General features: G+C 39.2%; 1 gene segment (V, D, J or C); it reads right to left on the minus strand.

Moving 5' to 3' along the window:
- LOC132016057 (T cell receptor gamma constant 2-like) overlaps window positions 1–25,079 on the minus strand; it is a 45,172-nt gene extending 20,093 nt beyond the window's left edge. Inside the window, 3 exon segments of the C gene segment in view lie at window positions 2,340–2,403; window positions 24,625–24,941; window positions 25,037–25,079. Coding sequence covers window positions 2,340–2,403; window positions 24,625–24,941; window positions 25,037–25,079 — 424 coding nt within the window.
- Window positions 25,080–25,356: the final 277 nt, after the last annotated feature.

The raw sequence follows: 25,356 nt of genomic DNA on the forward strand, positions 1-25,356 counted from the left end.
AGCTTTAAAAAACATTCAGAATTCAAACACACCGAAATGCCAGAGCATAAGCAGAAGCTTTCATCCCCAATATTATTCCTCATAAAACAGCGGTTGCTTTATGTTTCAGTTTGGGCAACTTCTCATCTTAAAAAATGGTTTTCTAATACTCTACTTTGATTAAACAATGTACTTGGGCATGATATCAACCTAAAAAAAAAAAAAAAACTAAATAAAAATAATTTTGAGGGAAAAAAAAAAAAAAAAAAAAAAAAAAAAAATTAAGAAGTTTCATAGGGATTTGGAAAATATTACCTGGTACTAAATATACCTGGGACTCTATACTATATACTTACATTGTTCATATACATAATGACAGAATAAATGAAAAAAACGCTTTTATTTTCTAAGTGGATAAATGTCTCTTTCAATTAAATATCCAATGCTCTCATCATAAAGGTACCCCCAAACTTACATTCCGACCCTAAGATGACTCAGAAATTTGTTCTATTGTATACATTTTAGAAGAGTGTGAACAATCTGAACACAATTTTTATAGAAACTTGAGGCACAAAAAGCAGTATTTCTCAGGTGATATTTGTAATAACATAATTTTAATTTATAAGCATAATCCAATGAAGATATAAACTATTTAAAGTGAATACTTGAGGGATGCTTGGGTGGCTCTGTCTGTTAAGTGTCATGACTAAGGTCATATCCCAGAGTCCTGGGATAGAACACTTTTCCTTGGGATCCCTCATCATTTGGAGTCTGCTTCTCCTTCTCTGTCTTCTCGCTCCCCAGCTCCTGTGTGCTCTCTCTTTCTCGTTGTCTCTCTCTCATGTGTGCATGCTCTCTCTCTCAAATGAATAAAAAATACAACATTTTATGAAAAAAGTGGACATTTGATTTTATGTTCAGTAGTATAATTTTATATATTCAATTATGAAACCTCTCCCTTGTTTACATCCAGATGTTTTCACTGGAAACGGAGAGATCAGCTAAGGTTGAGGCTAACAATATATGAGGTACTGCTAACTACATTCTGCTTATTTTAGAAACATGCAACAATGAGTCTTAGAAATTGAAAGTATTCTGCAAATACTGTCCAATTGTTCCAAAGTGTCCTGTGGACTTGATCAAAATTAATACATTTTTCTATACTCCTGATTTAAGAAGAACTCCACTGGGTGATACCTGGAATTTGTAGGACTGACTTTTGTAATGACGAATCATGTCCCAACTTATGCAATAGATATTTTCATATTTAATTTCATTTAGTTCCACAACATCTACTTGAGATGGTGGCTACATTGACAGAATGGATGGAAATAGCAAATGTTAACAGAATATCTGTCATTATAAATCTTTAACATTTTATTTTTTTTTCTCTTTTCCAATTTTTCCCTAATGGGCATATATTTTTAAAACTTTATAACTTTAAGAAACTGATAATCAATAAATCTAAATTTATTTGCTGAAGAATGATTATATAGATAGTGATAGATCCTGACTCACAGTCCACATTTTTCTCTGCACCACAATGTCCCCAAAAAAGAGCTTTTAGGACCTTCTGAATTACCTCTGTGTCACCATTATTTAATTAGATTGTAAAGTTTATATTGTAGTCAATTGGGAAAAAAACAGGACTAGAATGTTGCTTTTCAATTTATGAATTCACATGCACCTATGCTGACAACACAAAAATGCCAGAATATATCATTCTTTTCATTTTTCCAAAGTTTCACTAGCCCTATGAAAATTCTTTGGAAACACTTAATCAACTAGATCCTGTAGGGTAGACACATCCGTGTGAGAGATTCTCCCTTATCCAGGCAAAATTTTATCTCTAAGTCTAATGAAGGATGAAAAAATTTACTAGGCTGAATTTGGAAAAACCAAACCTAGCTTATGACATTCTTGGATATGTTTATGCAGTTAAATATGTCAATACCTGATATGAATTGCCTTCAGACAGAAATGCAAGTTAATCAATTTTTGTTCATTCCTTTCCTTTGGTTATTTTTCGAATCTAATAAATAAGATATACAAAATTCTTTACAAATCTCTCAACACAGAAATCCCTAAGGGATTAATGACTCTACCCCTTAGGAACTCCATATGCTCTAGCTAGTTAGCTCCTTGTTAATGTCCTCCAAGCTAGATCAGGCACATCTACCCCCAGGACTGGGACAGAGTCAACAACCTCTCCTAGTAACCCACTGCTACTTATGACCAAATTCGGACCAGTCCTAGAACTCAGAGTTAGCACCAACACCTAGCCTGCTGCTCCCTACCTCCCACCCACATCACCTATGTCCTCTCTATACCTTATAGGAAAGAATTTAAAAATATCTTACCTGTAACCCTGAGCAATGTGCCAGGACCAAACACTTTTTTGTACCACGAGCCACCCCAGGTACACTGCCTGAAAAGCTTTTACAGAAAACTTCCTGTGTGCCTCCTTTGAAATGTCCCTGTATTCTTTCAATATTTCTATAAATATATATATATATAAGTAAACACTGCTAACATTAAATAAAGATGAATCTCAAGCAAACTCACATTACATATAAACTTAGTCAAGAATGGATAACCTGACCCCTCTTCTGCCTGGACAGCATGGGTCTGTCTTTCCCATCTGAATCACACACATTGGAGAGTCTGATTTTACCTTTAGTCACCATGTTCCTGAAACTTCAAAATATTTTTTCTTAAAATGTTTTCATGTATCATATCAGTTCTTTTCCTAGAGTGTAATTTATAGTTACTATTTCTGTGATTTTAACAAGAATAAAGATAGAAATAATATTAAGAAATAAATATTTAAAAATTAAAGAAATTTTAAGTTAATATTTAAATATTTAATATATGAATATATATTAATTTAATTTTAAATTAAATTAAATTAATATATGAATATTTTATATATATATATATATTTTTTTTTCTCTACACACTGAGGAGTGGTTATCTGGCCTGATTATAAATTAAATTCTTTCCAGAATTTAGCCTTCACTGATACAAGAACAGATGAGTTATTAAAGAGTGAGAAATATTAACCCATTTACTGCTGAAAAACTGTTCTTTGAACTTCAGATTGCCCTAACAAGTTCAAAGATATTGATTTAAAACCGTGAGCTGCTCATCAGAAGATCTTATATTGGTTTGGTCTTTTTGCTGCTTTCCCAGCAGGAGTACAAAGGCAGTCTGAGTTCTGCAGCTGAGTCCTACATATAGTACAACTGCTCCTGTTCTTCTGCCAGCTTCCATAGTCCAAGCAGATATGATGTGCATGCAGAAAGATTGAAAGGAATAGTGTCAAAAGGACTTGTCCCTTTATAAAAAATACCCTAAGCGTCACATTGTGAGAATTTAATAAATGCATATTCAACATGACTTACTTGATGTCTTGGGAGGAAGAGAAGCAATTTTAGTGCCATGATTAGAAACAGAAGCATTGTTTTCTGCATGAGGAGTCACACAAAATTTGAGCTATCACTATTACACATTCAACTGCATAGTCTATTTAAAAGGTCAGACTACAAAAGACTATATATTCAGAATACATTTATGGCTTAACGTTTCTCATAGCGTATAATGGTTAGACCATGCAGTAAGGAACAAACAAGTATCTATTGGGTCCCAAACTTTGCCATAGTAACTAGTCATGTGAATGTAGGAAAATAACTGAGTCTCTAAGCCTCAGTTTCCCATCAGTGAAATTGGAATAAGAAGATCCCCTGTATAATTCTCTTAAGGATTGAGACAAGCCACAGAAACAAGGCAGTATGGTGTCTGACTCTCACTAAATATTAGTTAATAGTATTATTTTCTTTAATTGCATGGTTTGGGGCGCCGTTATCAAATTTTCCACTAAAAAATGTAGATTTTATAAACAATAAGTATTTATTATATACATTAAGAAAGCAAAGGAGTTCCTGAATCTGACATTTTATGTGTCTGGCAATCACAGGCCAAAATACATGGGGCTCCATCAAGTAGCATTCTAGTATACTTATCCACTAGCTACAAGCTTTTTGAGTATTGTGACCGGGCTTGGGCACCCTTTAACCTCTAGTGTCAAGCATAGAAACTGTCTTCAATAAATGAACAAACAAGGATGTAAAACCATGCTGACAGCTTCTTTCCATGGGCTCTGGAGATGAAATGGTTTTCTGAGCTCACAAATTCCATTAAACTAGACCATGTCTAGGCAATATTACAAAAGCCATGAGAGCACAGATTTTGACTAAATTCAGCCTACCCACTAAGAAACTAGAGTAATAACATTATGTTGATTTATTGATGTTCTATAATTATACACTGGAAGAGTTAAATTTTTTGCTCTGCTCTTTAAGATGAGATCAAAACCAATCATCTAGGCTTTGCAGATTATTAGAGAAAGGAACACTATTCATTAAGAAAGGAGCACTGTTAAGACTATAGGTATTTCATCAGAGTGTCTCACTTAAAAGGCCACCTACATAAAAAACATCTTGAACAAATAACTTACACAAATATGTCACAGGCATGGTCTCAGAATCATTTTAATTTCAAGCCTACATCTATAGTTTTGTGAGTGTATTTTCTACAAGTAGAATTTCAATATGCTTTTAAGCAAGAAAGTAAATAAACCATTCACAAAGTAGTTTTATTTCCATATATCGGGACGTTTTGTGGAAACATTTTTTAGCTGCAAAATTACTCTCTAAGTGTTAAGTTGATTCTACATGTTTTTTCTAAGAAGCACCTATCAGTTTTTTATACATAGTACCTAAAAATAACAAAGTTACTTACCAGGAGAAGTTTTTGTAAGCTTAGTTCCTTCTACAAATATCTTGATCCAGCCTGGTTAATGGCTACCACACTGGTTAGAGCTTCTACAGAAATGTAAGCCTTCCCCTGAGGTTCATGTCAAGGGCCCCTGGTAGAAACCTTGTACTGACTGTTTGGTCTTTTGAGGTCATTAAAAGTTCTTGAATATAGGCTTCATGGCATATGATATTTTATAAGTTTTTCTCAGACTAGTTAATCTAAATATCTGCTTTGATGGAGGCAACAGTCATGGAAAATGCTCATAGAAAATAGAAATGAAGAAAGCAAATAAAAAGGAAGAGAAAGGAGGGAGGGAGGAAAGGAGAGAAAGAAAGAAAGAGTGAGAGAAAGGAAGGAAGGAAGAGAGAAAGAGAGGGAAGGAGGGAAAGAGAAAGAAAGTGAAATAAGAAAGGAAGAAAGAAAGAAAGAAAAAGAAAATAAAGATCAGGACCAAGAGTCAACCAATGACTTTTCTAAATTACCAGAAACAGTGTTCAGAGAATTAAGAGGTTTTGATTTCCAGGTGTTCTAGTGTGTGAAACTGCTCAGAGATGCCTCAACGGAAACCTCTTCTGTTCCCACAAACACCGGCCTAGTGTGTCAGCAGTTAAGGGTTATATTTCTGAGGGGGACAGGCTTCACTAACTGGAAAAACTAACATGTCAACAGAAATATACTTGAGAAATGTGGACGATGGTCTCCAGTTTTTAGTAAGCCACTTTTACCATTCAGGAACACAAATGCTCACCAGGGAAAGCAAAATGAGAAAATACTTTCTTTGATGATAATAATTTCCTGGAATAAAAGGAAAAAAAATTGTAGAATTCTATCTCCCACAAAAAAACAGATTCTTTATTAAATCTGAAATTAGAAAACAAACCCTCTCTTATATTGAAAGAAGAAGCCTCTTGGAAGCCATTCTGCGATCTTTGGAAATATACCTGCGACCTTGCTTTTGTGGATAAATAGCTTTGAACAAGGCATTTGCCCTTCCTAGTTTCCCACATCCCATCTGCTGTGTGAGCATTAAGCTGCGTATGTGCAAAAGGCCCTTCCTGTTCCAACAGCTTATGAAGCTGTGAGTAAGAGCCAGAAAGGTTCTGCTGTGGCTGCTCAAGTGAGAAAGGAGTTGAGGGTTAGTAACGGAGAAGGTTTCCTTACAGATCCCTTCTGACTCTGTGACATTGCAAGATCCCAGCATGCATAATAGCTGGGGGGGTGGGGTAGGGGGACTTCCTGAGACTTAATGACCTTAAGGGTTATCAAGGAAAAGACTCTTATCTGAACCCAAGCTGGAAATGGGCTTGTGTCATTTATAATCCTGGAAGAGTTATCCAGGATTAATTTCAGCAGTTCTCCTTTTTGTTGGTACCACTGCTGAATGGGCTCTCCAAGGACCTGCATCATATGTGCATTCTTCTGTCTGCTGTTCTGGCAAAGGGGACTTGATCCTGAGAAATTCTCATTTTGCGATCTTCATTGGAAAAGCAAAGGAGAGAAATCAGAAGCAATTTCATAAATTGACAGTGGACATGAAAACAGTGAACCAAAGAGACAGGAGTGTAGTCAACCTACAAATCAAGCTGGAGACACATGTCCATTTATGGGGTTGGCGTTGCCCTGGAGTAGTCAGAATTTTCTCCAGGATGGGCATACATCAGGACTGGGGAGGTGGTAGCAAACTTGTCCTTCAGAGGCCAATGAAACCAATGAATGTTTTAAAACCAATAAAAGACCTTCACGGTAAGATATGTCTCAGTGGCCTTTTACTATGTTCCTGGCATAGAAAACTCACAGATCCCAGATGACTGCACCAAAACACCCCTGTTACAATAACTCAATGTTATCTTCCTTTTGGGGACAACACTTTCATATTTTCCTTTAGATTTTACTTCAAACCCACCTATCCTTGAACTCTTTTTCTCTCTGACTTATGGATTTCTCACCATATTTGGTAAGAGTATGGAGAAGTATAAGGCTATCAGAAAAACAGAAGAAAATACCTATTACTGTATATAATAACAATGACATAATAATCCCACAATGTTATGCAGGACTTTATGCATTTTATATACTTTATAAAATGAACTTTATACACAACTTTATACATTTTATAGATCAGTAGTTTGAAGAAAATTCACAAATTTTGAAGAATTTGAACAATTATTATAGTTACTACTTAGGTGTTATGATATGACAACACTGCTGTGAATAAGAAAAATTGTGGAGGAAAAAAAATCCTTTGCTTTACTACTCTGGACTCTCTTCCTGTTCACAATTCTTGGCTTTCCAAAAGAAAGCAAACTTTACTGTTGTTTGGAGGTCAATGTAAGTTGTGACATTTAAAGAGTCCCTGAGTTTCTGTGTTAGCTGAGCTGGGTCAGTGAAGCAGTTCAGTTGTAATGGGAAAGGACCCTGTGATGTGTTGACCCTGTGCTAGACCTGTCCTGTCTGTCACGTTCTTCAGTCCCTGACAACCCCATGAGAAAGACTGAGTAACATCCCTGGATTGTGGCAGTTAAGTGGCTGAGCAAGAATTCAAACAAGTTCTCTGGCACTCGAAAGGCTTTGTAATTTCCATCATTCATTCATTCATTCATTCATTCATTGTATAACATTGTACACACTGGGATGGCTCCTTCCTGGGAAACTTCTTGTAGATGGAGAAACAGAAAAAAATTCACATGTCCAAAAGCCAACCTAGTCCCCACAGAAGTAAGGATAAAAATAAAGTGACTTTGGGTCACTCAGGCTTAAGTAGTCAGGAGTAGGCTGGATTTGTATTTTGTTGTTATGTTATAACGGTTTGAATTTGTTCTTATCAGAGTCCAGACACCTAGAAGTCCTCTAGTTGTATTCTGTCTTTGTCTCTTTACCCATCTTTGAGTCCTCTCCTTGTTCTGCTCCCCAGAAAGAGTCTGTTTCTCGAAGCTCTCTGAGCTGTGTGTGTCCCACTGTGCCTTTTGCCCAAGGTTTGCTAATGTGGTGGTGAATGGTCAGGGAAGTGACATTCTCTGATATTTTTACTAAGTCCCAATTTTAAGCAGATACGGTGAACTGGGTCTTAAAGACATGGCCTTCACACGTATTCCTGCCTCTTTTCCAGAGGTGGAACATTTTCAATCCTTGTCTCCCTCCCCCATCTGCAAGAAGTTCCTACCAACTTCAAGCTGTGGTTGATGCCCATCCTTGAGCAGATGAAAACGTGTTACTTTTGGACAGAAAGGAGATCTTCTGGGCAAAGTTTCAGTGATGGCCTCCTTTGCCTTCCTTCAACTGCCATGGGATTCCACCAGAGCCTTCCTCTGCAATGAAGTCACTTTTGTCTATGGTGGGTAGATTAGGTCTGGATGGACCAGCTCTTGTTCCCCTCTTGCAGCACGAAGGGAAGCATTCTCTGGATTGTCCCTGATCTTCCATGTAAGAATTTCGTGCGGTTCTGGAGAAGACACAAAAATACCCATTATACATTCCTAAGGTTCACACTCTTCCTCCAGCCTATGGAGCTTTTATTATTGCATTAACAAATTCTACTTGAATCATCTGATCAGGTGAATGTGTTTGACAACATCTGTCCAAGGTGAGCAAAGGCTCACCTCCTGTTTCTTCCTGCAAGTGCCTGTCTGTCTCCATTATTTCTAAAATTCATATACCCTGCAACCTCAATTCCCTGAACAACTCAAAAAAATTATTGTTTCATTCCTACTTTTTTGAATATTATTGTAAAATTATAGCAGTGCCCATTTCATCTCTCTACATCTCTGAACTCAGGTGGCTCCTGTGCCATATATTTTGATTTATTGTTTTTCTATTTTTCTATCATTAAAAGTCTAAAAAGCCTGGGCACCTGGGTGTTTCAGTCAGTTAATCCTTCTGCTCAGGTCATGATCCCAGTGTCCGGTGGTTAAGTCCAGCATTACCTGCCTCTGCCTCTCTCTCTCTTTTTTATTCTCCTTGCATTTTGCTTGTTTTGTTAATGGTATTGATTATTTTTCTTGAAGAACATTGACCTATCATTTTGTAGAGTGTCTTATATTTTGAAATTAAAAAAAAAATTTTCCTCAAAAAAATTTTCTTAAAGATAAATAATAATTTAAAATAAAATTCAGAGAAGTAACTTTCAGGTGATTTTAGCCTAAATTCGACTATTATTTGTCTTTTCCATTGTTAAATTGGGTTTATTTCCTTACTGAGTTGTGACATTTCTCTTAGTACTCTTGATGAGGGAGGAGGAAATTGGCTGAAGACAAAGCAAAAGCTGGCACCTTGCACCCCCTCTCCACCTGCTCCCCTCAGTAAACTGTGTGACATTCCGCAGGCACCCCTGACTGCCATCAGTGAGAAACAAATAGTTAACTTTGCAGAGATCACAAAACTGCAAGACAGGAATCTCCCAACTATCTTGATGTTAATGGCTTGCTAAATAAAAGACAACAATGGTCTTCTGGCACCTTGTAGGCCCTCTTTAGCATATGAAAGCTCCCTTGAAACCTCCCTTACCCTCACCTTCCCCCAACCACAAGGTACTAAACCTGCCTTCTCTCACAACCTGGGCAGCAGCTCTTCCTGCCCAGGGGTCCTTCATGGAGTAAACTTTCTCAATATTTTCTCTTATTTCATCTTGAATTTTAGTTATAGTTACAAACTCATTTAATCACACTTTGTTGCACAGGAAGGGTCATCAAATGTTCTCTGCAGGATCTGATAACAAGATTTTATCTAGTTTTTTGGCCTAATGTCTCTGTTTTGAGTCCTCACATCTACCATTGTAACACAAAAGCAGTCATAGACAGGAAATAAATAGGCATGGAAGCATTCCATAAATTTCAGCAGGTGTTCTATTTGTTTTACTAAAAATTAAATAAGAAAAGAGTAAGTTAGAGGTTTTGTTTCATATTTTGTTAAATTATGTTCAAATATGCCATAATAATCCACCTAAGCAGTGTAAAACCTGAATATAGAGAGCATTAGATATGCTCCAAGCACTTGGAAGAAGTTTGTGTGTATAATTTAAGTTACCCCCCTAAAGTTAAATATGATTATATTTTCAATTTTCAAGTGAGGAAAATAAATCAATGATATTTAAGCAATTTATCTAGAGTAAGTATAGGCAGGATGGATATATCACAAATGGTCATTGAGGAAACAATGAGAAATGGGGAAACAAAATAAAAATAAATGTCAGTCACAGTATATTATTCTAGGGCAACGATTGATAAACATGTTCAATAGAGGGCCAAATGGTCAACATTTCATGCTTTCTGGGTCTCTGTTGCAACTCCTCAACTCTGCCTTTGTAGTGCAAAGCAGCTGTAGACAATTCCTAACTGCAGGGTCAAGGCTTTGTTTCAATAAAGGTTTACAAAACTTGGGCTTGCCTGGCAGGGGAGCCTTTGCAGACCCCCTCTTCTATGGTAAATACTATTGTTATTATGGTTAATTGTAAATTTTTAGTTTTTCTTTTCTTTTCCTTTCTTTTTTCTTTTTTTTTTTTTTCAGGGACTTATAGAGTTGTAATGATATTAGATGGGAAAATATAAATATATAACAATTTTAAGTGTTATATATACAATTATATTTTACATTTTTATATAAATAATGTCATTAATAAATTCACAAACGAACAAAAATATTGACAACATTAGTGCTGAAAATACTGACTCTACCTTTGCCCTCCATCTTGATCAAGTCCTCTCCTGGGGCGACATGTTCTGGGCCTCTTGGAGCTTAACATTCACACTTAAGAAATACCCAAATCTGAGGAAACTTGCTCTGACCCTCACTGAATTTTTAAATTTCATGCATAATTCTTCTGAAAACAGGTTTTCAGTGTCTACATAGTATCTTGTCGCTTCAATGACACGTAAATAAGGCTGTCCTTTTGATGCTGGCTGAGGACAGAGCAAAAGCTGGTGCCTTACACCCCCCTCTCCACCTGCTACCCTCCATAATATGTGTGACATTCCTCAGGCACCCCTGACTGCCATAAAATGATAAATAGTTAACTTGTAGAGATCACAATCCTGCAGGACAGGAATCTCCCTTGCTCTACAGATGTCCTAGAGATCTAAACAGGGAGGTTACCTTATCAATAGCACAAATTTTCAGAGGCAAATAACTCTCAGTTCCTCAAGCCCTAATGTCTCCCTCCCCATCATAAACGAAACCGGAGGAGGCTGAGGTAGAAGGCAATGTAAATGATAGCAGGATCATAACACCCCACCAAGAATCTCCAACTATCTGGATGTTAATGCCTGACCTAAAGAGGACATTGATCAGTCCATAAGGTCAAGGCTCCCCCCTGCCCCACCTTGTAGGCCCTCCCTAACATATGAAAACTCTGTTGAAACCTCCATAGCTTCCCCTCACCTTCCCCCAACTGCAAGGTATATAACCTGCCATCCCTCTCAACCCAAGGCAGCAGCTCTTCCTGCCCATGGGTCCTGTCCCCGTGCTTTAATAAACCACCATTCTGCACCAAAGATGTCTCAAGATACTTTCTTGGTCATCGGCTCTGGATCTCAGCCCACCGAACCTCACCTAGGTTCTAGAACTTCATCCCTTTCACTCCTATTCATCATTGTAGCGTTTCATGGATGTCCTGTGCTGAAAAGTCACAGTGGCTCCATCACCCCATGTGGGCAATTCAATACATTAATGTACTGCTCTTCTGAGGAATAAATAAAATAATCTTTGTAAAATATTCAAAACAGATACTCTGAGAAGCTTAATCCCTCTTTTCTTTCACTTCTTTTTTGAAAGAGTTCATTGTTCTCTGACTCCATATTTCATTCAGGGGGTCTTCTGACCTTTTTTCTGTAGCAGTTGTAGGAGACAGGAGAGGCCTTGTGAGACGTAGGCCCTCAGATTCATTCTCCTGGAACCCACCCCAGTCAAGAATCATGATGGGAAGTGTATGGGACACAAAGATTCTCAGTTTGCCCATGAGAATGTTCTGACACTGCTGGGTTAGGAATACATTTTGCATCCATAACATCTCTGCCTTTGATAGCAACACCTGATTCTAAGAAGGAGAAACAGAGAATGAAGATGTTGTCATGATCTAAGGAAACCAGAGATAAACTGTGCATGGTAACTATGTGGTCAGATATCCAATAACCACAAGTATCAAGTTTTTCTGAAGTAAAGAACTTTCCTCTGCATTTGAAAGTGACTCTAAGGACATGGGGGAGGAGGCTTTGTAATTTCACACATTGCTTGTGTGTATCACTATATTGATGGTGATAGTAATTTGTGAAAGACCTTCACCATCTTTTCTTGAAAAATAAAAGGAGCATATATTATCCTTCTTAATCATCTGATCTGTATTCAGGATATTTATTTTCCTTGCAGAATCCTGGAGAAAAATTCTTATAGGTGTTTCCACCATGTTGGAGGTGCCTGATGTACTCAGGACATGTTCCAATGGCATAGTGCTCCTTCTGTCCTAGTATTGACCCTGAATGTGGAGTGAGGTGTTGCTTCTATCTTTGTGGCACGGGATTTATCCCTTGGTGTCTTCTATAACTAAGACAACTGCCATTTACATAGGGATATAATAATCATGGATTCCTTCAATATGGCCATAGGATGGTAATAAAAGCATGGAATTTTTATGTTACAAATGTCGTTCTACCTCCAAAAACTGTAATGCCCATGAATAAAATTGGAAAGTAATAATAAATACTTATGTAGTCTCTATATGCCTTTACTGTCTTCATTTTGAATCATTTAGGTACTAGAAATCTCTCTCTACTGTGCATTACCAGACAAATGCGTTTTCCTTCGTACATTTCACTATGTATTTTCCAGGTTCCCTAACAGCCTAATTTAGGGGGATAATTTAGTGGGATTTCCTCATATTGTCCTGCAAACTGCTTACATTTGTACAATAATTGTCAACCTCATATGGGCTCACCATGTGAACAGAATCTAAGATGTTTTCCTGCCAACCTCAGGAAATACAACAGAGAGAGAGACTCAGGCTGGGCACCCAGCTGTGCAGCCTCTGTGGTTGCCCATATTGAGAAGGATGTGGGTGGGTCAGACCTGAAGATGGTTCTTGTGCAGCTTCTCTTGGCAACTCTGATGCTGTGGGTCCTAATCCAGCTGCCAAAGAAGTACATGGCCTCATCTTGTTTCCTTAGGAAATTCATTTTCAAGGTTGAAGTGGAAGTTTGTTGTTCTTCCCGCTTAAGTGACCCTAGGTAAGATGTGTTGAGACAAATGTGAGATATCCTCTCCCTGATCTTGCTTCAGTCAGTACCAATAGATGACTTCTTTGTTAATGTCCTCAGTGGTAACCTTGCAAGATATACGGGCATACTCATCTCTTGCTCTGGAGATTGATATTGTGTGTTGCTCAAACTTTACCTGCCCAAAGCCAACTGCCAGCAAAGATAAATTCCCAAGAAAAAATTATATGGAAAAAAAGCAACAATAAATATTTTCCTGAGTTTCTTCTGTAGACTGAAGTTCCTGGGGGACAATTCATAGGCCTGGGAGACAAGAAAATGAATGCTTTCAGCTGTGGCCTCTAGTTGGCTGGGTTGGCTCCCCTGTAATATCGTAAGAAGTGAGGTTCCTGTTACAGAACTCCTCAGGTCAGAGGCTGAAGGGTGGGGCTGCTTCAAGTTTCTCAGAAGAAGTGGTGGCTTAGATATTTCTGTGGGTTGTTCCTGATCTGTCCCAGATGTGAGCGGGTCTGGGGCATCCTGTGTCCCCATGTAAGTGGGCTCCCAATCTGGAAAGAAATTCCTGGTAAATGGATCTTTTTGGGGTGTGGCAGGATTATTCTCACACCCACTCAACCATTCCCCTGCAATCTCATAGTGCAGAACCTTGCTCAGAAGCATGAGGTTAAGCATTTTATATAGAAAAGTCAATTGATGGTTTATTGGCATTTTATTTATTCTCTGAAGACAGCTAATCTCTGCATTTGTGTTGTAACACATTGGAAAGATTTGTGTCACTCAATGTTCAATATTAATCTGCCTCTGCTGTTGGGGACAATGTAGGGTTCCTTGTATTGTCCTGCAGTGAAGAAGGGGTTTAGTGCCATAATCAAGAGACACCAATTGATCTGGTTCACTGCCTCTCTCTGCCACCTCACCCTGTACCAGCTGTGTGACCTGGACGAGTCACTCACCCCTTAGTACTTCAGTGACCTCAGGAGTCAGACGTTCTTGCTAATACTGCATCAGAACATTTCCGTGATCTGTGTGCCACGAGTAACATGCGCTGAAATGTGAGAACATGGAGAGAGAACTCGGACACACTCACCTATACCCAATCCCCCTACACCCTTCCTCCACACACATGCAGGTAGGTTTTTCTGCTCTTGGCAGGTTCTCTCTCCTCTTTCACAGGGAGAATTAACAGTAGCCCAATATGGTGGCCACTCTAACAACCTCAGTGAATTCTGAGCTCTGTTGTGATGACCTCATGGTGGCACCAATCTCCCCACACCTCCCAGCAAAAGGAACAGGTTCCAATTCCAATCCACTGGACCTCTAGTGTTCATGTAAGGAATTGCAGTCCTTAAACCTTTTGGTGAATTCCAGTTCAGAAGGCATGAAATTAATACCTTTGGCTCAACATTAAGCCTAAATTCATTAAGGTCTAAATTTTTTAGTTTTAAAATGGACCAATAATAATTAAATTACAGAATGATTTTTTTTTTTTTACATGCAATAATAATGGCACACAGTGATTCCCAGTCCTAGTGTGAACTTTACCCACGTATTGAGTCTCTGGATGCTGAGATGATGGACAATGGTACAGCCTGAGTGCAGTCAGCCCCCACAGAAGACTTTCATTCCAAGAACACTTTGAAAGCAGAGATCCTGAGGTCAACTGGAAATATGTGCAAGTATAATACAAGATGGCTTCCTGGAAAGCACCAAAAGTGTTTCAGACCAGGGGAGACTGAGGCTGGGGAGCTAGTGGTGGGCTGATTGTGGTTGCTGCTGTAGGGAAGGATGTGGATGCTACAGACCCAAGAAGATATTCTGTTGGTTGTCTTCACAGTTCTAGGGTGGTGAGTATCATTGGTACAGTAGTAAATGAAAACATCCTCTTTTTCTATGAAATTTATGGCAGCGATTGAAGTAAAAATTTGAGAATCACTTCACCTCAACTTTTCTCTATCCACCTACATGAATTTGAGTTGGGATTTTATTAACATTTCAAAAATCCGGTCCTCCAAAGCCTGATTGTGTTTTGCCCCTACCAGTGAATGACTACCTTTTCAAAAATCATTCTGGATTTCTTGCAATATATGTCAATATTTTTCTTTACTTAATTTTTTTTCTTTACCTTTGTGAAATGTGTATGTGGAAATGTTCCCTCTTTGATGGAACTGTAAATAAAAGAAGAGCATTTCCAATGAACTTCCTGTTGAAATATTTTATTTATTTATTTGAGGGAGAGACACAGACAGAGAGAGTACGAGAAGGGCGACAGTGAGAAGCATTTTCCCTGATGATTAGGGAACCCAACTATAGGGCTCAATTCTAGGACCCTGGGATCATGACCTGAGACGAAGGATGACACTTAACCATCTAAACCACCCAGGCTCCCCAAACTTCTAATAATTATAAGAAACATTACAGAATTTCTTTGCCTTCTCATCCAGATGGAAATGGTCCAGGAGTATGACTCAGGAGCCCAGAAGAAGAAGAAAGTGAATACTTTCTTCTTGGCATATGATACCCCATCTGCCAGGCTGTGTCCTACAGAAGCAGGCAGGATAGTGGGTGCCTGGTGGCTGGATGCCTCCTGCCTTAGTGTCAGGAGGCCATGGCCTGAAATGGGGAGGATGAAAAAAGTGGTTGATGAGGTCGACTGCTGGCCCTTTAGTGCTGGCTGCAGACTAGTAGCGAATGAGGGCACTGTGTTTTATAGGCTTCTTGCTGCTGTGCTCATCTCAAAATAAGACTGGTGGTATCTGGAGAACTGTTGACATAAATGTGAAGGGACTATGAAAGAATCTTGATTTCTGTGGAAATGAGAATTGTTTCTATTTGCGAGGAGCTATTTAATGAAAATACTTTCTCAATATAATATTTTAAAATATTGCATGTTTAATAAATACTAACTTTCAGAAGAGGAAATATTTAGGGCACCTGGCTGGCTGAGTTGGTAAGTGTCTGACTCTTGATTTTGACTCAGATCTCACAGTCTTAAGATTGAGCTACACAGTGGGCTTGTGCTGAGTGTGGAGCTTGCTTAAGATTCTCTCTCCCTCTGTGTCTCCCCACCTCTCTAAAAAGTGAGCTAATACTTAGGGAGTATTTTTTATTCTTGAAGTTTCATTCTAGATGTCTTTAACATTGTCCATCCTCATAATAATTACATGATATGGATGCTTGTAAGTTTTCATTCCATGGAACAGGACAGCGAGGGTCAGAGGAGTAACAATTGAATCAAGGAAATTCACTAAGCTGCTACGTAGGACATGTGTTTAAATATCATCCTTGATGATATAGAAAAAATGACTAAGATGAAGATTAAAAAATTCCCTTGAGCATCTCACCAGGAGCAAAAACTATCTCCATTATGGTCTCAGGACTTCTCGATTTCTTCTTTGAAGATGCATGGACATAAATCTTGTTTTGTGGGCTACAAATTCCTTGATGAGTCACAGGTGCAATATACACAGGGTTTTGCAGTCTTCTTCTTTCAGTTCACGTCATATTCTGAGCAACTCACCACGTCACTGAAGCATTTCTTCATGTCACTTAGGAGTTGCCTGAATCTCTGCAAATTTCTTAAACTCTTTCTGCCTCAAAAATCCTCATCTGAAAATAGATGTGATAGCAATCCTATCACAGAACTTAGTGTACATTAAATAACTAAGAGCCTTTCAGCGTAATAACTGCTAGTCCGGTTTCTGAAATACAGTAAACTTTTGATAATAATTACATATGTTTTCTACTACAATCATTCCACAAATTCAATATCCTCATACTGTCGACCATTATTATGTACACCAAATTTTCATGTGAAAAATCTTTGGTGACCCCTTTGAAGTACTATCCTTGAAAATCAGTCTCATATTATTAGTACTTTATGTTTATGCATTTATTTTTCCATATTCCTGTTTTCCTCCATCTTTTCTTCAGCAAAGCTTTTTAGCTTGCCTTTTATGATTTCCATATGGTTTTCTCTAAATGTATGCATGTCTTAAAACTTGAAACAGTTCTGCCTAAAACTTGTGTGTGACTCTGTCACATACCATGTGGAATTGATGTGAACTCTGGCTTGAGTTCTGCCTCTGGAGAAAAGAGAGGAAGAAGCCAGGATGGCTGAGTTTTCCTCCTGAGGCAGCTGTTCTATTTTCCTTCCTTTCCAATAAAGACCATTTCTCTAGTGATCCATACTGGGTAGTTGAATGTTGTGGAGGAGGATGACGGTAGACCAGAAGGTTAATGGCCTACAACTAAGAAGTCTGACTCTTTCTATGTAGGAAGTTTCATCCTGGGAATGAAAAGGACTAGGAGACAGAAGGAAGGCACCCACGGTCACTCTGGAGAGAGGTCCCCTGGTCCACCATGGCTGCTAAGCATTTCCTTATAGTCCCTGTGTCTGTATTTGTCTTTATGGCTGTGTGTATCTATCTGTGTGTGTGCATGGATGAGTGTTTAAGTGCATTTGCATTGCTTTCTGTCCTGTGTGTTTGTGCATATTTGTGTCTCAGTGCATGTGTTGTATTAAGAGCTAGTAATTGTGTGAATATGTCTAATTGGGGGAGCCCACACTTTCTACCTGACTATAGCTTAAGGAAGGCTGAGAAACAGTATCTGACTTTTTCCTTTCTATACTATGAACAAACTCTTTCTTTCACTCAGATTCATAAGGTGTGGTATTTCCTGGACATAGACGAGGGTTTCAGATGCTAGGAGCTAAGAAGGAAGATAAATGGTCATTTCAGAATCATTCATGGAAAAATGTGTTTCTCAAATTGAATTATTTCAAACATGGAAGTAAATGAAGGTAGAAGTTATCTTTTATTTATCTTTTTAAATACTTTCAAAAATAGAGTTTTTATTTTCTTTATTTTTCATAACTTTAATAGCTTTCAATATTGAAGGCATTTTATACATAATAGGTGAACACATTGGCTCCATTATCTCATTTAATCTTCACAAAGCCTACTAAGTGGGTGATTTTATTTTTGGTTCCATTTTTCATATGAAAAATGGAGGCTTTGGTCACACCAGTAATTTTATCAAAGGTCTGACATGAGTAAGTGGCAGAGCAATAATTTGTACCAGAGGATCTATATCTAGAACCCACAATCTTAAATAAGATATTTTATTTCTGGGCACCTGGGTGACTCAGTGGGTTAAGGCCTCTGTCTTTGGCTCAGGTCATGATCCCAGAGTCCTGGGATCAAGCTGTGCACTGGGTGTGTGTGTGTGTGTGTGTGTGTGTCTGTGTGTCTGTGTGTCTGCTCAGCAGGGAGCCTGCTTCCTCCTCTCTCTCTGCCTGCCTCTCTGCATACTTGTGATCTCTGTCTGTCAAATAAATAAATAAATAAAATCTTTTAAAATAAGGATGTTTTATTTCTTCCATATGTACTTTTAATATATAATATATCATATACCACTATGTAATAAAAATATGCATGTATATGTACATAAGTATGTATGTATTTTCAGAGGGGTCTCTATATTTCTCTCAATGTACCAAAATGCGTGCTTAGGATTCATTACAGGAAATACTCTCAATGTGTTTCCTCACAAATTCTTCCTGGGATTCACTGATTCACAGATTGATTCAGCAAGTGTGTATGGAGGCTGTACTAGAGACAAGGCTTGCACCGACCCTGGGAAGGTCACAGACACAGAGAAAAAGGTCCTATTTGGGAGCACTTGTATTCCAGAAGCACTGGTCTTCATCTTCCTTCATTTGGCACCACACCTGGATCTCATTGTCATGTCTATGACCTCAGTCCTGTGCCCTCTCTCCATTTCAAGCCCCTTCTCATGCCCTGAACCATAGATATCCCCTGGAAATCTCAGGAAAAGAACGGATATGTCCTGAGTCTAAGGCAGAAGCTCTCCACAGTAGGCAATCAGGTTAATGGGAAGTTTTAGCAGGAAGCCTGGCATCCTGAAGGCACAGCTGGTGACTGTTTCTTTTCCCCTTGATTCTAGGACTGGGGTACCTGTCAGGGAGTACAGGGTGGGGGCTGAGGCTAGGCAGAGACTGGTGCTAGGTTGTCCTGTGGAAATGATGAGAGTCCAGAACTGAACAGAGGTTCCTGGGGCTGACTATCGGGCTCCTGGATTACTTTATACATTTGCACGTGGCTTCATCTACTGTGTTCTCTGAAGTGTAAAAAGGAATTTCAGTAGAGGGGACAGGATGTCTCAGTGCTGCCTATTTCTTGTTCTCATCATATGACCTCTAAGCATGTGTTGTAAGTGACCAAATACATCTGATACATCAGATACCCAAAGGCTGATTCTTTTTTTTTTTTTTTTTTGGTACCAATATATCACTTTTTTTTGGTAGGTACAGCATTGAGTAATTATCCTTTTTTCTACTGTGGATATAGATATAGATATTTCCGGTTGTATCATATTGGCTACTAATTGGAAAGAGAGAGAGTGAGACAGAGATATAGACACAGATATGGAGATATAGACAGATATGGAGACAGACACTGACAGATACGCAGAAACAGGTATGTCTAGCATAGATTGAAATATTGCAAACGGGAGTGAAGGAAGACTTTTCTAAATTAATTGTCCCAATTATTTCATGGTAAGGAGTAGAGACAGATGTGAAATTTAAAAGAAGTACTGATGTTAATTCTGAGTCCTCCTCTAGGCTGAATGTTTAGTTCTTGGATTTCTCATCTCTTAATCTCAAAGCAGTTACTGGGAGGGAGCATCTTCTCCACAGAAGACAACTGGAGATGCTCCAGCTGATTTCCTCTGACTCCACAGTCCGGGACCCATGGGGTCTATCAAACACTGACTTTTGTTGTTTCTGTTTTACTGTATTGCTCATGATGGTCAGTTTTTCTCAAGGCTTTAAATTGTAAAATTTAGTTCCTAGATTCAAACAAAAGTATTTTCATTGGTTCTTTGACAATACTTTTTTGTAAATTAGTTTATTTTTTTAGAGTCAGAAAGCTTCACAGATAACCAGCCCTGAACCCATCTCCACATGGCATTCACACCACGCCATGGGATGTAGAGTTACCACACTGCAGCTTCTGTTCTTGTTGAAGCATCAATTCTTTCTGCCATGAAATATGAACATTTGTAGGATTCTCATGGTGATCATGAGATTTCCTCCAGAGACTGAACATCAAGCATATTATCTGGCAACTAAATGGATAGAATTCCATTTTGTTCATTGCCAACACCTTCAGAATGAGCTTTTCACAACTACTGAAAATCTCTGAACAGCTTACTTCTCTCTGAGATAATCATACCAATTCACAAAATAGTCTATAACTAGGAATGCAAGTCAATGGGAAATTATGTCAAACCAGACATTTAGGACAGGGTTAGTGACATCTATGGGGGGTACATTGATATCCATCAGAGTCCCTTTTCTCTTTCCTCTGATACTGAGGCATTACACAGCTAAATGTGTATAAACTGCTTAATACAATGCCTACCTAGTACATAAGGAGTCTTCATAAAAAAAAATAGCTATTATTAACATCTTATCTGGAACATTATGTTTCTTAAGTTTCATAAAGAGCTTGACTCTTTTTCTTTGAATGAACAAAGGAAAGAATCAAAGAAATCTATTGACCTATGGATTATAAATACTGATTCTATCACTACCAGAATAAAACTAGATTTTTGGTAACTGATTGGTAACTTCAATATAAAAGTTAAAAAAAAAAAAGGGGGAAGAACTCACAGTAGATAGCAATGATCAGTTTGTGATTAAAGATTTAAATTTTAATTCATACATGACAGAAATGTAGATGAAGGAAGGACAGAAAAGATACATCAATTATAACCAATGTGAGAAGCTGGATTTTTGTTGACATGATGAAAGTGGCAGGCATTTCTCGACTTTCTTTTTGTAAGAGTTAGGATTGGTTCACTAGTGTACACTTGTTTATTGTATTAAAGAACATCAAGAACACTGAATTGAATTCATCATAATACTGGTCCATAAAGCCCTGTAATCATTTATTGACACAGAGATAGAGATCTCTTTATTTTTTGCTACTTAGGTGGTGATGACTTACATAATAACTCCACAAATACCTCAGGATCCCTCATTTAACTGAACAACAAAAGCATTAAAAATAATCTATACGTTCCTCTCTATTAAGCTGGTCAACTAGAAAAGCACAATGTTTAGCGATAATTTCTTAGTACTTGTCCATTTCCTGTTTTCTTACTGAGGGAACAGGGCATATCCTGCTCTGTTAAAGATGGGACCTTGGTGGCTTTGTGGAAGGTGAAATGAAAGAACTAGATAAAATCTCCCAACTCTGCAATTTGTTTTACTTATTTGGGGACAAATATAACCCAGTTATTTGACTAGTACTTGATTATTATTCTTTTGCTCATCCACGTGGACAGTGGTCCCCTCCATACCTTACCCTGGGAATTACAAGGTGGACCTTCAGGGACTGCACAGATGGTTTTATGGTTTTCCTTATCCTCTGGTTGCTATTTGGAAGCAGCCACTCGGAGCATCAGCAAGAGACTGGGAAGTGGAAGACAGTGAGGTCTGAAAGTGAGGCCTCCCTGAAGGGGCCTGCATTGTCACAGGGACCAACATATAGTGCCAACTCTTGCCATACCCAGAGGTTCATGCTCAGGAATAAAAGGTGCATGTGGGAGAAGTCATTTCCTTTGATACCACTTAACCCACTGGAGGGATTTGTTTCTTTTTCCCAGGGCCCACTGGCTTGTAAATCTAGTGTCCAAGAAGAAATGCTTTTGTCAGGTGACCTGGGGATTGTTTTTTGAGCTTCAGTTTCCATTGGCCAACTTTGCATTTGAAAACAGAACAAAGATTCCCATGACTGTTTCCACAAAGGTTATTCATCTTGGGGCACAGATCAATGGGGGTGGGGTGGGGGTGGAACATTAATCCTGAGGAGGAAACGGGAAATTTCGAAGTATCCATCTTTTGTGCCCCTCAGCATCCATACTGTTAATTTGCCTAGGGGATAAATGATGCTCCCACAGCAGGAGACACACAGCTCAGCAGGGAGCCTGCTTCCCTTCCTCTCTGCCTGCCTCTCTGCCTCCTTGTGATTTCTGTCAAATATTAACTAAATAGATAAATAATCTAAAAAGAAGAGAAACTATGATTTTATGAGATGTTCTTAGACATTATTCAGCATTAATTTCATAATTTAATGCTGCTTCTATTATTCAAAATCATTGTGTCTCACCCACCTCAAAAATGAAACAAATGAGGGGCGCCTGGGTGGCTCAGTTGGTTAAGCAGCTGCCTTCAGCTCAGGTCATGGTCCCAGTGTGCTGGGATCGAGTCCCGCATCGGGCTCCTTGCTCAGCGGGGAGCCTGCTTGTCCTTCTACCTCTGCCTGCCTGTGTTCGCTTTCTCGCTCTCCCTCTCTCTGACAAATAAATAAATAAAATCTTTTTTAAAAAAAAGAAATAAATGAGTTGAGCCCAAATCATCAGGATATTTCAAGCATCCATCTATGCAAAATCCCCACCCATGAGGTAATGTGAGCCCCTCTCTAATAGTCAAAATGTCAGTCTCAGTTCAGCAGACATCAATGGAGTCAACACCGTACTTGGTTGGGTACATTTTAATAAGATGTTTTCAGTGTTGCTAGAATCAGCCATTTAAACAACCATTTAATTAGCAACCATTTACTTAAGATAGGAGGTTTTGTTGGTCTCTGGATGGTTTGGCTTTACTGTGTGTGGCCCAAGTGTCCTTGGTGAAGCTTAAGTTATCCACAGGACAATGGCAGCTAGAGGAAATGACTCCAAATATGACTGGCTTTTTGCTCCACATGGGGTGGTTTGCTCCACACACAGGGCCACTCTCTTTTTAGGTTGTAACTCAAAGACACTATGGACCCATGTTGAAAACTGAGATTTACATTGACCTGGGATGACTTCTCTGACAGTGTCTTCATATGTAGCTAATTTCTTTCTAACAAAACTCTAATACTCAGGTCTCATAGTCACTCCCCTATGGAGGCAGGCACTGAGAGGAAAGGGTTCAGTGGTATTAGGATATGGGAAGACAAATGAAGGACTATCCCCCAAACAGAGCAAAAGTAAGTTTCTGTCTCTCCCCCTCCTCCACCTCCTGCACATGGTGGAGGTCTTCATCTTGACCCAGGCTTCATTAGAGGAAAGGGGTGTCAGCGTTTTTCACAATGAGGCATGTGTTAAATATAAATCTCCTAGTGCAAAACTTCCGGGAGACATAGGAGGAGTTAATGAATCTGAGAGACTAATTATCTACAAATGTTTTGGGCTTTCCTTTCAGCAATCATTTTTACCAGTGCTATTAAGTTGTACATAAACTGTGAATCTTCAATTGAAAAGGCATTTATTTCAGCTTTGACTTCCTAAGAGAGCTTTTTATTTCCCCCACATATGGTAGCAGTTGTTTTCCTGTTTGGGACTGGAGGATCAGTAATATAGTTTTACTTTTCTTTTTTTCCCTTCAAGAAGTTGACAAATTTATAAGAATTTAGTAAACATAGTGATATCTTATTGGTATAATTTTACTTTATTACAGAGGATCAACCCATTACTGTGCTACTTAAACTACCTCCCTGTACAGATGACAAAAAAGAAGTCCAAGGAATACAGCCCCTAAATCCCATATGGAGTAGCATAAAAGGAGAATTGGAAGTGAGGGCCCCAGGTCTCATTCAGGGCTGTTGCATCAACCTGCCTGAGGATCATGTTCCCCCCACATCAGTTGAGCACCAGGTATGCCAGTGCATGAGGGTGTTGAGAAGTTAGTCCTACCAACTGTTTGCTGTGCTTTGCTCACGGAGTCTTTACTGCAAAGTAATAGGCAGTGGGCAGGACAGGAGTTTGAAAACTGGAGTCAAGAGTCAACTTCCTATTTCAGTTTTCAATTGTTTTATGGTAAATCACTCTCTGAAATGATTTGCACAATATTTTATTCCCACATTCTTCTTTGGAAATGGCCAGAATTGTCAATCGCCAGCCTGTCACAACTCCATTCAGTAGAAATAAAGATAAGTCACAATATGAGACTCATTTTCTAACATTGCATTTAAAAAAGTTAAAGAAACAAATAAAATTCAGGATTATTTTATTTACTGTGAGATATCAAAACAGGATTTCCCCATTTCTAAATTGAGGGTAGTAGCATTCATCTCAAGGACAACTTCTTTACTTCAACATGTAATTAATATAAAAATTATTAAGAAGGTATTCCATGTTATTTTTTTTATACTCTCCAGAACATGGCTTGTATGTTACACAAGCAGCCCATCTCAGGTTGAACTAGCTATGTTTCATGTGCTCAGGGGTCACATGTGGTTACTGGCTAGTGGCCACTGCATTGAGCAGCACAGATTCTGCTCCAAATGCTTCAGAAACACTGCACTGGACGACCTTCAGAGCAGTCCCTCCAGAAGGGACAGCTCCCTGGGTTTGAGCCCACCTGCTCGCCAGGGGCTCCTTAGCATCCAGGGTTCTGTGCAGTGCACTAATGGAGAGGGAAGGGGGCATTAGTGAGAGTCAGGGTGCTGAGAGCTGACCCCAGGACAACCCCAGAGACCCAGAATCAATGGAATGTGCCAGGTCTTCAGTGCCCTGGAAGACAGAGACCTTTTTGCTCAGGACCTGGTCTTAGCACAGGACTGTGGTGCTCCCAGGCAGCGCAGTAGTACACGCCCTCATCATTTTTCTCCACTTTCAGCAGTGACAGAGTGCAGCTGTAGCTATCCTTGCCCTTTTCGGCATTGACTTTGTTCGCATTCAGGACAAAATCCCGTTGCACAAGGGACCTGGACATGTCTAGGTGGAGGAGCCTCTTCGGTGCCGTACCCTCCTGTTGGCGGTACCAGTGGATGTAACTGACCCAGGTGTCCACTTTGCAATCCAGAGTACGTGAACTGCCCACGCGCGCCACCAATAAAGCAGTCTGACTCAGCTTGAGCCCTGCTCCACCGCCTGCCAGGAGAGAGGGAAACAGCTGTGAGATAGTGATGGCCAGGAACCTCAGGGTACCCCCTGTCCTCTGCAACGGGGAACAAGTCAGGACTTACCGGGAAACAGGAGAGCACACAGAATGGCAAGGGGACCCAGCATGGTTCTGTCTCCCATCTGATGGAAAGAAACCCTGGGTGACCTCCTGGCTGCACCTGCTGGGAAGAGACTGCCTGGGTGTGTTGCAGAAGGCAGTGAAGACCTGTACCTCTGTTTCCCAGAGGCACCTGCAGTTACTAGTAAGAAAGAGGCTGGGAGGAGAGAGGGAGGGGCCAGAGGGCTGGGACAGGTCTGACCACAAGGCAGGAGGGAACATCAATGGTTAGGCTGCTGAGAATCACTGAGGACTATTGGAGCAAGGAGGGCACCAGTGGTATAA

The sequence above is a fragment of the Mustela nigripes genome, chromosome 4 (genome assembly GCF_022355385.1).
Source record: "Mustela nigripes isolate SB6536 chromosome 4, MUSNIG.SB6536, whole genome shotgun sequence".
Lineage (NCBI taxonomy): Eukaryota > Metazoa > Chordata > Mammalia > Carnivora > Mustelidae > Mustela > Mustela nigripes.